At 43.0% G+C, this 15,299-nt stretch overlaps 1 protein-coding gene across 2 annotated transcripts in view; it reads left to right on the forward strand.

Moving 5' to 3' along the window:
• ACAN (aggrecan) overlaps positions 1-15,299 on the forward strand; it is a 77,049-nt gene that overhangs the window by 47,911 nt on the left and 13,839 nt on the right. For both annotated transcript variants that reach the window (XM_019477903.2, XM_059714591.1), the window contains 2 exons: positions 101-2,902; positions 5,932-6,045. In XM_019477903.2, coding sequence (XP_019333448.2) covers positions 101-2,902; positions 5,932-6,045 — 2,916 coding nt within the window. The remainder of the gene's footprint in view (positions 1-100; positions 2,903-5,931; positions 6,046-15,299) is intronic.

Here is a 15,299-nt window from a genome sequence, read left to right on the forward strand (position 1 = left end):
TGGGAGCAAAATCAAATGGGATATTATTAATAGCTCTTTGAGACCAGTTTGTTAAATCTTTATTTTTTTCTGCTCGCTCTCTCTCTCCCTTCTTTTCCAGTGAGTCCATCTGTTTTCCCTCCTGTTAGTGCAATACCAGAAGAAACAAGTGCAGAGGCTTCTGTCAGTGGCGTGTCAGGGGACATCTCTGCATCTGGAGAGCCTCAAATCAGCGGTGAACCAACAATTTCAGGCTGGGTGTCTGGAGCCCCAGATGTAAGCGGGGAACCAGCATCTGGAATTTTTGAACCTAGCGGAGAACCCTCAGGGATTGGAGAAAGTGGAATGCCATCTGCAGATCTGGATATCAGTGGCCTCCTTTCTGGAGAGAGTGGTCTCCCCTCGGGGGACATAAGTGGAATGCCCCCGGTAATTATTGATGTCAGTGGTTTGCCTTCTGGAGAGGAAGACCTAGCAGTGTCTGCTTCTGGAATCCCAGACATCAGTGGGATGCCATCTGGAGAGGAAATCAGTGAGCTTCCAGAAATCAGTGGACTGCCTTCTGGATTTAGTGGAGAAGTCTCTGGTGTTGAACTAACCAGTGGCCTTCCATCTGGAGAGGAAAGTGGACTGCCATCTGGTATTCCTACTGTCTACATTGACCATACCACTTTGGTGGAAGTTGTAACAACTGCAGCAGAAAGGGAACAGGAAGGGAAAGGAGTAATTGGGGTCAGTGGTGAAGGAGACCTGTCAGGTTTACCCTCTGCTGAATGGGACATCAGTGGAAAAATCAGTGGGTTCCCCTCAGGAGCTGATATCAGCGGAGAACCCTCTGCCATACCTGATATCAGCGGAGCACCATCGGGAATACCTGATATCAGTGGGTTGCCCTCAGGAGTGGACATCAGCGGAATGCCCTCTGGGATACCTGATATCAGTGGATTACCTTCAGGAATTGATATCAGTGGAGCACCATCTGGGATACCTGACATAAGTGGTTTTGTTGACCTCAGTGGCCTGGTTTCTGGTGGTGATGAAAGTGGTGAGCCCTCAGGCATTACCTTTATAAATGCCAGTGTGGTTGAAGTGACAACCCCTTCCATTACAGAAGCAGAAGCAAAAGAGATTTTGGAAATCAGTGGATTGCCTTCGGGAGAGGAAGATATATCAGGCGCGGTATCTGGAATTTTAGATGTTAGTGGGTTGCCTTCAGGGCTAGTAGACTTCAGTGGGGATGTTTCGGGAATGCCTGAAATAAGTGGACTTCCAAGTGGAATACCCGACATCAGTGGAGAAATCTCTGGTGTTGAGGTCAGTAGTGGCCAGCCCTCTGGTGTTTATGATTATAGTGGGCTCCAGTCTGGCCTTCCCACTATCTCTCTTGTGGATACAACCTTGGTAGAAGTTGTAACACAGACATCTGTCACACAGGAGGCAGGGGAAGGGCCATCTGGGGTGTTAGAAATTAGTGGACTTCCTTCAGGGGAAAGAGAAACATCTGGAGAAGTGTCTGGAATGGTGGATATTAGTGGCTTACCCTCAGGGACAGCAGACATCAGTGGGGAGCCATCAAGTGTTCCATATTTTAGTGGAGACATCTCTGGAGTCACAGACCTAAGTGGACTGACCTCAGCAGTGACTGAAGTTAGTGGGGAGGAATCAGGACTTCCAGAAGTGACATTAATTACTTCTGATCTAGAAGAAGTAGTGACAAAGCCAACAGTTTCACAGGAGCTAGGTGGAGAAACGGCTGTCACAGTCCCACATATCTTTGAAGCAAGTGGGGATGCTTCTGCATCTGGCGAAAGTAGTGGGGAAACATCTGCATTGCCTGAAATTAGTCCAGAAACATCAACAGCTTATGAAATCAGTGGTGAAACATCAGCATTCCCTGAAGCTGCCACAGAATCATCAACAGCTCGTGAAATCAGTGGCGAAACATCAGCATTGCCCGAAATCAGCATTGAGACTTCAACAGTTCATGAAACCAGTGGTGAAACATCTGCATTCCCTGAAATTAGTATTGAAACTTCAACTGTTCATGAAACCAGCGGTGAAACATCTGCATTGCCTGAAATTCACATAGAAACTGCTACAGTTCAAGAAGCCAGTGGTGAAACATCAGCATTGCCCGAAATTAGCATAGAAACTGCCACCGTTGGTGGAACCAGTGGTGAAATATCAGCATTGCCTGAAATCAGTATAGAAACTGCTACAGTTGGTGAAACCAGTGATGAAACATCAGCATTGCCTGAAATTAGTATAGAAGCTGCTACAGTTGGTGAAACCAGTGATGAAACATCAGCATTGCCTGAAATTAGTATAGAAACTGCTACAGTTGGTGGAACCAGTGATGAAACATCAGCATTGCCCGAAATTAGTATAGAAACTGCTACAGTTGGTGGAACCAGTGATGAAACATCAGCATTGCCCGAAATTAGCATAGAAACTGCTACCGTTCATGAAACCAGCAGTGAAACATCCACGTTGCCTGAAATTAGCATAGAAACTGCTACAGTTCATGAATCCAGTGGTGAAACATCCACATTCCCTGAAACTACCACTGACACATCTGGCATATCTTTGGTCAGTGGCGAATCTTCTGGAACACCTGAAGAGAGGAGGGAAATTTCTACGGATACTTCAGGAACACACACACACACAATCCCAGACATCTCAGGAGAAACCTCTGCCCCAGACATTGTAATCAGTACCAGTATTCCAGATGTTGAATTAACACAAGAGCCCAAGGGTCCTGAAGAGGCCCAGCTTGAAATAGAGTCCTCTACTCCTATGGTGTCAGGACAAGAGACAGAAACAGCTGCTGTTCTAGAAACTCTACTGATATCACCCACTGCCACTGCTATCCTGCCTCAAGTTTCACAAGAAGCAACAGATGTTCCAAGGCTCACTGCAGAAGGTATTGTTAAAAATGTATGTTGTTCTTCCAGTGTGCCTCCACAGATGTGCTGACTTCTCTTTTATAAAAGGGGATTTGGGGGTTCTATATAGCAACATAATGTAATAAATATAATGAATTATTACATTAAGGAATGTAATAAAAAGGTAATTAACTTACCTAATTAAGTTGTAGATGAGGCTTGCCAAGCTAGATCAAATCATTGGGCCATCAAGCCCAGCATCCTAGATTTCTCCCAGCAACTGATGATGCTTCAGAGGAAGGTAGAATTGTGCAGCTCTGCCCATGGCAGCAGGGTGAGGGGATACTCCTTTCTCATGCCTGCAGTAGAATATGCCTTGAAATAGGAATATTCAATTGCTTCTATTTAATGAACAAGCAAAGCAATCAGTTTTATAATTGGCATCACAGGTTTCTCATAAATCTCTCCCTGGTGTTTGTGTCTGACCTTCTGTATACTCAACCGAAATAAAGTAACCTGAAATCAAAGATAACAGCAGATTAATATAGTAACAGCAGAGTGCAAAAGCACTGAGATATAGATAGCTGGCATCTCTGCGTACTGTGTCCAGTACTGTGTCCAGTTTTGGGCCCCACACTTCAAGAAGGATGTGGGCAGATTGGTGAGAGTCCAGGGCAAAGTGACAAAAATGATTAGGAGCCTAGGAAGCAAGACTTAAGACGGAAGGCTGAAAGAACTTGAGATATTTGGTTTGGAGAAGAGTGAACTGAGGGGAGATTTAATAACAGTCTTCAAGTGCCTGAGGGGCAATTATAGGGAGGATGGAGATGGGCCTTTCTCTGTGGCCATAGGGGATGGGACTAGCAGCAATGGCTTCAAGCTACAGTAAGGAAAATTTAGGTTGGAGATTAGAAAGAACTTTCCGACTGTAGATCAGGGGGAGGCAACGTTTTTTGGCTGGAGTGCTGAAAAAAATGCAATGTCTACCTTGGAAGGTGCAGGAGTGCCGACATGCTGGAACCCGGAGCAACTGTTTGCCACCTCCCAGCTGCAGCTGGCCCATGGAGCCCAGTCTGCTTGCAGCAGGGCTTGCAGCCTTCCAGCTTCCTGCTGGGAGCAGCCTGGGCTCCGTGGCTGGCAGCAGCTCCTTAGAACCCAGCTGGTGGTGGTATGCCGAGCAAAATGGCCTTGCGTGCCATGTTCGGCACGCATGCCGGGGGTTTCATAGTTTCATAGTAGCTAGGATCAGGACAGACCTGAACAGATCATCTAGCCTGACCCCCTGCCACAGGCAGGAATGAATGCTGCGTTCACAAGACCCCAGACAGGTGATCGTCCAACCTCCTCTTGAATTTGCCCAAGGTAGGGGTGAGGATCACTTCCCTGGGAAGTTGGTTCCAGATTTTGGCCACCCTAACTGTAAAATATTGCCTTCTGATCTCTAACCTAAACCTATTCTCCATCAGCTTATGACCATTGCTCCTTGTCACCCCAGGTGGTGCTGAGGAGAAAAGGGCTGTACCTATTTGCTGTTGATCTCTCCTGATGAGTTTGTAGGCAGCCACCAGGTCCCCCCTCAGCCTCCTCTTGCTAAGGCTGAACAGGTTCAGGTCCTTCAGTCTCTCCTCGTAGGGCCTGTCCTGCTGCCCTCTCACCAAGTGGGTGGCCCTCCTCTGAACCCTCTCCAGGCTGGCCACATCCCTTTTGAAGTGTGGCGCCCAGTACTGAACACAGTACTCCAACTGCGGCCTGACCAAAGTCACATAGAAGGGGAGTATCACTTCTCTGGACCGGCTTGAGATGCACCTTTGGATGCATGACAAGGTATGGCTGGCCTTGCTGGCTGAGGTCTGGCATTGGCGGCTTATGTTCATCTTGGAGTCAATAATGACTCCAGGATCCCTTTCCGCCTCTGTGCTTTCAAGGAGGGAACTCCCCAGCTTGTATGTATGCTGTGGATTCCTTCTCCCCAGGTGCAGCACCCTGCATTTATCTACAGAGAGCCCCATCCTATTCTCATCTGCCCACTTTTGTAGTCTGTCTAAATCTAGTTGCAGCCTCTCTCTCCCTTCAAGTGTGTCCACCTCGCCGCACACCTTAGTGTCATCAGCAAATTTGGACAGTGTGCTTTCCACCCCCTCGTCCAAGTCACTAATGAAGATGTTAAACAGTGTGGGCCCAAGGACTGAGCCCTGGGGTACTCCACTGCTCACATCTCGCCAGGTTGAGTACAACCCGTCCACCACTACTCTCTGGGTGCACCCCATCAGCCAATTTTTTACTCATCCAACTGTGCAGGCATCAATGCTGCAGTTGCTTAATTTATTGATGAGGATGGGGTGAGAGACAGTGTCAAAGGCCTTCTTAAAATCTAGAAAGGCTATGTCCACAGTGACACCATCATCCAAGGATTTAGTTACTTGGTCATAAAAAGCCATTAGGTTGGTCAGGCAGGACCTGCCTTTGGTGAACCCATGCTGATTGCCCCTGAGCATGATCTCCCCTGCAGGCCCCCCACAGATGTGCTCCTTGATGATTCTCTCCAAGATCTTCCTGAGCACCGAGGTGACACTTACAGGCCTATAATTACTTGGGTCCTCCTTCCTCCCCTTCTTGAAAATTGGGACCACATTAGCCAGTTTCCAATCCCCCGGCACCTGGCCAGATGACCACGAATGCTCATACAGCTGGGCCAAGGGCTCCGTGATGACCCCCGCCAGCTCCCTCAACACCCTTGGGTGGAGGGCATCTGGACCTGCAGGTTTAAAAGTTGCTGACTGCTGATGTAAATGGTCAAGGTTTGGAACAAGCTAGCTAGAGAAGCTGTGGAATCTCCATCCCTGAAAAGTTTCAAGAACAGGTTGAACAGACGCTTCACTGGGATGGTTTAGTTGGGGACAATCCTGCCTTGAGCAGGGGGCTGGACTAGATTACCTTGTGAGGTCCCTTCCAGCCCTACTTTCCTATGATCCTATGATCTTTTGATTGTGCTGCCATACCTTCATTACACAGATGCAAAAGGTATTGGAATAAATTTGGCTAATATGTTCTCTCTTGGTGGTTACAGTTGCACCCAAGACATGTGATGAGAACCCCTGTGGAGCTGGCACCTGCCAAGAACGAGATGGAGGTATCACTTGCTTGTGCCCACCAGGGTACATGGGGGATCGCTGTGATATAGGTAAGCTGTGTCCTCAGCTTTGTTGGAGATGTGGGAAAAGGAGAAAATATGTGTTGGCCAAAAGAAAGTGCCATTGTGGATGTGTCCATGACTACAGTGTATCTGAGGCAGACTGTGGAGAGCTAATTTTCCTTTTGTCATGGCCAGTACAGAGAAAACTGGGAGACCTTGTTCTCCCCAAATCCTATCAAAGCTAGTTGTTCTTTTCACCCTGGCTCAACAGGAGGATTTAATCCTGGCTTTTTAAATGGTGCAAGGGGGAGGCAGAGAAGTTGGCTAACAGGGAACATTCATCACTCTTCTATTTCCTTATCCCTTTCCATGATGTACAGACAACCACTCGACATCCAGAGTATTGGGACTGCTATGTACTTGTGAATGAATGCCTTGGCTTCATAAATGTTTGTTACGGCACAGTAGGTGTGTTGTTATAGATTTTCTGGCTTCTTGAGTTGATGCTTAAGGGATTAAAAGGGGCAAAAAGGAGCCACTCTGCTCTCTGAGCTGTACATGTCAGAGCACTAGGTGTACCGGCCAACCCACATTTGTAGTCCTTTGCATTGTTTTTTGGCAATGTGTGGGTGTACAGGCACTGTCTCCACTCCATTGGCCCTGCTTGGGATGCCAAGTGCCAATCTGCCCACCAAAATCCAGCTGATATTTCACTACATACAGCAGCCAAGAATTGTCATATCCAAAAAGTCTCACCCCATTTTTTCTGCACATTTAGCCACACCAAGGGTCCAGATGACTGTGTCTTGGTATCTCAGGCCCAGCGGTGCTTGGGAAATATAAGAAAATATATCTCTGCAAAGCCTTTAGAGGAATAGAAATGAGTAAATGAGGTTCTGGTTTGTGTATTGAGTCTTGTGCCTCTGTTTGCAACCAGAACTGGATACAGAGAATGAAGTATATGAGATGTGTGATGATCTAATTTGTAGATCAAATTAATTTTGGCTTTTATGGCTGTGCTGATATCTCTCTGTTCCACTGTACTCTTTCTCTTGCTGGCCCCCTAACAGTCTATGGCTTGGTAGGTTCAGTTGTATGTGTCAATATAAATGGCGTCAGTATTCAAGATTATAAAAGCTTTATGGTGAAAATTTCATATTACTCTTCTGGCAGGTCTCCAGCTCAGTATTATTCAGTCTATCCAGTGATTGTGTGAGTGGCCAGACACGATGTGCTAGAATGTTTTGGTGAAAAGGTCAGCCCTTAAGAATTAAAAAGAATATTGTTCTGCAACAATCATTTACCTGGTGGCTATTGCTGTCTCACAGAGTGGAGAGCTGAGTCAGGGCTTACATGGAGCTCTTTGGTATTTCTGTTCAGGGTACAGTTTCACTTTGTTACAAGCAAGGTATTTGGTTCAGCCACTTATAGCTAAAAATATTGCTCATCATTTCTCCCAAAACTATTTTCTTAAGCTTAACTGACAGAGACCACTCTTGAAAGTGGCTTTGGGTTTACAGAGGTGCATTTGGCAGCAGTGCTTCTAATGGTCAGAGCAGAAAGTTCGTTCCAAATTCCATTTCTGTTGCTAAATGACTCAGATAACTTGGAGTAGTCACTTCATTTCTTTATTCTTCAGTTTTCTCCTCTTTAAAACAGAGATAATAATAACCTACCTCGGAGGTGAGTTGTGAAGCTTAATTCACTTCTAATCATAATGCACTTGAGATTGTTATATGGAAGATGGCCTAGAAGTGAATAATAATATTTTATAATGTCTCAAGGGGGCATAAAGCTTATAATGTTTCTGATAAATCCATGCTCTCTTGCTCACCCCTTGTTTCCTTCCCCCTTGTCTTATCAATAAAGTAGTTACTTGGTCTGGTGATTCCTATGATGCTGTATCCTATTCAAGTTCTTCAGTCAGTTTAGACATGTAATCCTACTCCAGTCTGTTTCTTTTGGTTTAGACATGTAATCCTACTCCAGTCTGTTTCTTTTCCTCATATATCCACAGAAGCCGCATACATATGAAGGACAAATCTTTGTTACTTTTTACACATAAAGAAGGTGGAGGACAAATGACAAGATCCAGCTTCGGATCTGGTTAAGCTTCAGTTGTGTAGAAGCTAAATGACCCACTGCAGTCTCCATCAGCAGGGAACAGTGCAGAGCTGCTCTGTAGAAAGCAGTCATCCCTTTGAGCAAATACTAATCAAGATCCCTCCGTGCAGTAGGAGGGACACTGTGCTGCAGGGAAAGGTGTGTGTGACTCAGAAACTTGGGCAGTTTCTTTCTGAGTCACTATTAATCCCAGTGCCACTTAGCTGGGGCATGCTGTGAGTCTGAAAGTGTTGTGGATGACAAAGAAGTACAATTACTGGATCACCGCTCCTTCATGGGACCAGGCATGGGGCTTGGTGCTGCGTTTCCGGAGCAGCTCTGATCATTACACGTTTTTGCAGGAGTAACTGGTAATGTTATTGGCCTACAACTGCCACCATGTTTCATGCATAAATAATGGCATGTCAGTGAGAGGGATGGTGAAGAGATGACTAAACATTTGGACTTAGCAAATAGGGTGTAAGGGAAAAAAGTTTATTTTTGTTTCTTTTATCAATTTATAACTTACACACAAACAGATTGCAAAACTCTTGTGCTAATTTATTGTCCAAAATGCTTGACAAATCTCTTCAGCGAGGGATATGTGGCCCATAGCTCATTTGTGAACAGCTTGTTGCGAATCTTCAAAATGTTAAATGTGGTAAGCTACAAAAATAACAGCGTTTTGTTTTGGTTTTCAAGTCAGAGAATTTGCATAAGTAAGTGACAACAGCAGGGAGTTCAAACAATTACTTGTCATAAATTAGTTATGTGATTCAGTCTGTGTTCAATGAATATTCCAGCATTCATGTTTAAAACATGCCTTTTTATACTGACAAAGTTTATTTGTTAAGACACTTACAGAGCGTGGAAGTGATCCCTATGCAGAGTCAATACAAGTCCCATTTAAAAGCAGAATGTAAGGGATGCACGGTAGTTAGACTGGCCTGTCTGCTAGGGGATGAATTGCATCTAGAAAACAGACATAAATGTTGCATAAAGTGATTTTTTTTTTAAATAGAACAAATATCTATACAGTTTTTTTTCCAGTGTAAGCCCAGCTAGTCTTCACAGTGTTTTGGGATTCTTTGAGATGAACGGTATTAGATAAATGAAACAGAGAAGTCTGCATGCACAGAACAATAGTAGTATTTAATAATCTGTCCATAATGCTCCCTTGCTTTGGGTCTGCCTGTGTCTCATCTTTCTCATTAGTGAGCTCTATAGGACAGGACTATTTGGATAGCCTTCATTTTGGGTTGTGCTGAGCATTTGTTGGCACATTGCCACAAAAAATAAATAATATTAACCAACAATAAGTCAGGGCTGAATCTAATTCACCTTGCAAAAGGAGCCCGAAGCAATGAGCAACAGAAAGAGTGACTTCAGTGTTCTGAGCCTGCCTGCCTTAGGGTTTCAAATGGATTGCATTATCTTTTTTAAATGATGATTTTTAAAAAGGGAAGTTTCTCTGCTCTGCATGATATATGATTTCATGAATATGTGAATGTCAATGATGGGAGTATCATCCAGTTGGCAAAAGATTACCTTTACAATGCTGGTTTTCAAGGTTTCTAGCCAAAGGAATTATCTAGGGCCAGCAAGTGCTTGTCTGTACTCCGCAATCATATTCACACCCTTCAGTCACACAAGCCTAAATCTTGAAGAGTTGCTTATGGAACTGGTCTCACCATCCGCAAGTTTCCATGGGCAGAGCAGAGCCTGTTTACAACTAGCTGGTGACTTTAAAAACTTCACTCAGGGCAAGGGGAAAATGTGATTTGCTGAAATGACAATTTACAAACAGGCTTGAATCACACAGGTGGGTGCCGTATTACAGGGCCAGTTGCCCACAGAGGCATCCCTGCTAAAGTTGGCCTAAATGTGTACTGTGTGTCTTCATGGCCTGAAGCCCAAAGGATCTTTCTTTGTTACCAGTAGACGAAAAATCTTTAAGAAGTCAAAAAATAGGCACAAGCAGAGATTCATATTGAGCCATCAGATTATTTGGTGTTTCTTGGCTATATTTAAAAGTCACATGTTCATGTGTTTAATTAAAAACCTGCTGTGAGGATAGAACCTAAAGTCTTGGGCCAATATTTTTTTATGTGTAATGAGCTTCCCTTTTACGTAGAATAGGCTGGAGCTAAGGAGGCCTGCAATTCTTTGGTTGTCCATGTTTGTTCTCAGCTCTTGTGAAGATCACAAGAAGGGGAGGGCTCCGCAAAGCCAAGACATTTTCCTGTTAAGTGGCTGCATCTTGTAGTTTAATAGAACACATTCCAGTTATGGCAAGTTTTTTAGCGTTCTGCTATGTACCGAGGCTCAGATTTAATTATATAATATTTTTCTGCAGCTTAAGAGGTAAAATTAGACTTTCTTCACATGATCTTGCGTCACTGTTTATCTGTTCTGTTCAAAGTCTTTCATTTTCCTAATCAAATCGCTTCTCCTCAGATTTGATTTGATTTCTCCTACCCTGGGGGTCTTTAAGAGGAGGTTAGACGAACAACTCACTGGGGTTGTTTGACCCCAGTACTTTTCCCTGCCATGGCAGGGAGTCAGACTTGATGATCTGCTCAGGTCCCTTCCGACCCTACCAACTATGAAACTATGAAACTATAAGATCAGGATCTGGTTACAGCATTGCAGATCATGTAATTATAGTCTTAGATGTCCCCCAAACTGCTAGTGGGGTGAGGGACAGTGGCTGGGAAGCGAGGAGGAACTCTTCTTTCTTTCTTATACCATCAGAAGAGAATCCACGCTATTCCCAGGAGCCCCTGGAATGTAGAGTTTGGGAGTCTAAATTAGCTACTTTTCACTTTCTAAAAGGCAATTATTTGGCTTGTTTAGTCCCCTGTTTAGAAGTTCAAGCTTGTGAGAAGCCCCTATAAAAGCCAGCCCTAGTGGGGTCTGTTGCACATATTGAAAAAATCCTGCTTTTCATGCTTCAAGTTTCACTTTCTGCAGACTGATGCCAGGAGTCTGCATGCTAGAGTGCATTTCCAAACAGTTTACTCAGTTTTAAGAAAGCCATAGACATTGTTCAGTATCTGGGTGATGCTTAACCTCCTGCCTGCTTGCTGGTTCCACCTTAGAAAACATTTTAAAGCCAGAACTAACGTTGTTTCATTAATATTCAAGACCATCTGTGATATAGGCTATCATCTATGAAATACATCCATATTTAGTTTTTTAAACGTCTTACAATTGTTAATGAGTATAAGATTTTAAACTACTGAAAGTAAAAAAGTTCTAATACGCCCTATTTTCACCACCGGCACTGTTTGTTCACTTTTGCAAATCACTGAACTTTATAGTAAAAGTAAATAGCTGGCCAGTGTCACTTTTGTTCACTTTGGTTTCTCTTTCCAGTTCCCATGCTTTATCACAACTTACAAAAGCAAAAGTGCTTCAGAATATTTATTTTGTATCTAACGCTGCCAGAATAGAGTAGGACTATGAATGTGCAGTATTTGAGAAAGTTAGAGAGAGCCTAGGTAGAAAATAATGAAGCTAATATTATTTTCTGGGTTTGTCTAAATAAAGGGTTCAGATTAATCCTGCTGCTCCTTTGCTTTCTTCAGTCAACAACTTAAAACAATCGAATGTGAAGTCCAATTCTCATTTTTAAATAACCATAAAAATGTTAGGCCTAAAACTCCAGCCCTTTTAAAAACAATGTTGTGACAATACATTTGAATGGCCTTTTAAAATGTCTGATGATCTTGGGTAAGTATAAATCATGTTTTAAAGACTCATTAATTTCCTGATGCCCTCAAGAAGTGAATTAATAATATGCTTTAAATGTGCTGCCTGTTCTCAGCTCCACAATGCATTGTCTTCCCTAGGTTTTCTCTTGGACTGAAAGCTCTTATTGGGGCTGTCTCATTCTGTATACTCTACTATGCCAAGTACATTGTTAACACTTAAATAATAAGAATAGATTTTTCTTCCTGTCCTTGAAGAGAAACTTTTCGAGGGAGTCACCTGGAGAGTCAAATGAAAAGACAAAGATTTTTTTTAATTTGCATAACTTACTAAATAACTAATCTACCCAAGAGAGCACACAATTCACTGGCAGACTTTCTTATATGCCTGAAGAAGGATGTTTGCGCCTGAAAGCTTGCAAAGAACAGTTTTGCCAACTATTTAGTTGGTCTAATAAAAGATATCACATCTACCCAAAGAACCTTGTCTGCCTGTGTCCTTAGACCAACACAGCTACAACTAACAACCCTACTAACGATATCAGCTGTGTATGTTCTTTCATGTGTTAAAATACATGACAGCTGACTGCTGCTTAGAGGTCTCTGCAGCCTAACATCAACTGAGTCTCTGCTGTGGTGTGCCTGACTGAAATTTCTCTAAATCATTACGATTAGGATGGTAAAAAGGAATATTAACACATAAAGTGTTGTTTTCCAGGCTGGTTGCAGGTGTGTAATGTATATTTGTGGCTTCTGAAGAGTTAACAAAATATAGGCATTAAGTAATAGATTGGATTTGGTTAAGCATGGGTTTTACTGCAGTTTCCTTCTCATGTAAATCCACTGAGTTTAGGTTCATAGGAAGTATCAGAGATCCACACCCAGACCCATTCTCCAGTATATCTAGAGACTGCATCCCTAATGATATTAATACTAGGTGAAATGATGAAATATCTCTAACACCATGTCTGAACAAGGTGAATGGAGAATAAGTAATGCCAGCTCTAAGTATTTTGATGTGTGCAAGACTGAAAATCCTGCTAACTGTATAGAATAGATGCTTTCTAATACAGAGGAAGGTATATTGCCTCCCCCAAAGAGCAAACAGGTAATTTGGTATTTATTATCCTCATATGTTTCAAATATCATTTTAAAAATATTTGCAGAATGCATATTGAAAACAATAATTTGTATTTCCTTGTATTGTTTGTTGTGCCAAAACTATTTAAATGTACTCTGTCTCTCTCTCTGAATATATATAATATATACGAGCTATATATTTATATATATTATACATATATATGCATGTGTGTGCATGTATAAAGCAATTATACAGTATGTATAATATGTACAGTGCATATTATATACAACATCTCCAAAAGGAAGTTCTGTTCTAATGTTATTTCCTGAACTGAGATTTGATGCAGTGCACTACCCCATGTGTGTATCTGCTGTCCTTCTTTGTCTAGGACTTGGGTAGGTGAAACCACTGCACCTGAAAGAGATCTTGGGTGCATAAAGTGTTTAGTCCCCGTTAATGAAGAAAATGAAGAGCCCACTATTTGGAATTCCCTGCTCAACATTCTGCTTTAGCTCCTTTACATGCTTTATCCCCATTTCAACAGTGCTCTTTCCACTTAAAAGAAGCTAACAGACAAAGGAGAACCTTTCCTTACTTGTTCAGGTGATGTCCACTGTGATTGGCATGAACTTCTGCTGCTACTGCTCTTGGGAAACCTGGTGCTGACTAGGATTTAAGTCGTCCCTCGATATAGTTTGGGTTCTTTCTTGCATTTTAAATCTCCTAGGGTTCAAAGACATGAGCTGATAAGCAGCAACCAATCTGACTTGGCTGGTTTTTTCTACTAGGTGAATAGTTTCCACTTTCTTTTGGAATGTCACAAAATGCTTGGTGGTAATGTTAATGAAAGCAGCACATTTACCCATCATACTTAAAATAATGGTTGAGAAAATATGAATGTTGTTAAAGGTCAGTCCAGAGAAACTAGTCCTGCTTCCAAAGAAAAGCAAATGGAAAAAGTGGCTTAAATGACTCATAACCCATTGCAAGAATATTTGGAAAATCCACTGGGACACAAACTAGAATGGACATGACAAAGGATCTGAGTCCTAAAGCATAAGCTAGTTACAAGCTGTGGCCAGGAAGAATTTTCCCCATTATTTAGTACTTTAGTTAGATGCCTTTTAGGCACTTTACACTTTTCTCAGAAGCATCTAGTATTGGTCTCTGTGGATGGCAAGGCAGAGAGGCAAGGTAAATCATTGGCCTGCTCTCAGGCAGCTACAAAAAGAATATTTGCTTGTGATAGACCACTTCCCTGGTCTGGCATGTCAGGAGAGAGCATCCCCGGGTTATGTTGACTCTTGGCCTGATCCATTGCAGCGGAAGACAGAATACTGAACTTGATGGATCATTGTTCTGCTCTCGTATGGCCATTTCCATGTTCTGCGCTACTTCATCTTCTGTTTTCCATTAACCTATCTTGTCCTGAAGTACACTGTGGAGTGTAAGCCAAATAACTTCTCTTAAATTCAGCATCTTTAAAGATTTTCAGCAGTTTGGAGGCTAACAGGACTCTGAAAGAAAGAATAGTCTCATCAGAGGATCTAACCAGCAACTCTGTTTAGTCCACAATCCTTTTTGTATATATTTTGACACTCTTACTTTCTTACCCATGTTCTTTCATGTCTTGAGTTGAGCATCTCTGCAGCCTTTTTCATTCCAATTATTTTTCTTTCTGATTTCAAGGCTCAGCGAAGAATAGGACTAAAGTTCAGGCTAAATGGATAATAAGGTCTTCTCCTTTCAATGAGATATACATTTTATGGCATACAAGTACAAACTGGCCATTGTGATTACAGTCTGAGCATGAAATCCCCATTTCTTCTTTTTCTCTCCCGGTGCTGATGTGTTATTAAGGCAATGGCATATATTGTCTGTGGTGATGGTAGCAGGCAGAATGGAAAACCTAGGAGACTTGGGATCAAATTCTGACAAACACAAAGATCTCTTTGCACCTCTGGAACAATTCATAGAGTTTATGATTAGCCAAGCATCTTCCCAAGGTGAGGAACTCTGTGGCTTCTGTAAAGCAAGGGAAACTGCCTCTCTTCCAGCACCTTTCAGCCCATAGCTAACAAAGGGGTGGAAGAAGGCCCCGAGTGCACAGCATTTCAATCTACCTTGCCAAAGAAATGACTCATAGGGCCAACCCTCAGTTCATCGAGGGAGGAAAATGTGGGTGGCTTAGAACAACCCTCACCTCCCCAATCTCAGCTGCACCAAGCTGCACTCTGGAGCAGGTGAGGATTCAGTTAGGAAGAGCCAGGTCTGAGGAGTGAACCAAGAAGAGATAGAAGGGAGAAGAAGGGAGAAGAAGCTGTATTTAGGGTGCTTCTTTCCCTTAAGAGAAGGCAACTTCTGTCTGGGAGCCAGTTAGCTAGTGGAAGCTGAGACATAGCCCC

This window comes from Alligator mississippiensis, chromosome 11 (assembly GCF_030867095.1).
Source record: "Alligator mississippiensis isolate rAllMis1 chromosome 11, rAllMis1, whole genome shotgun sequence".
NCBI lineage: Eukaryota > Metazoa > Chordata > Crocodylia > Alligatoridae > Alligator > Alligator mississippiensis.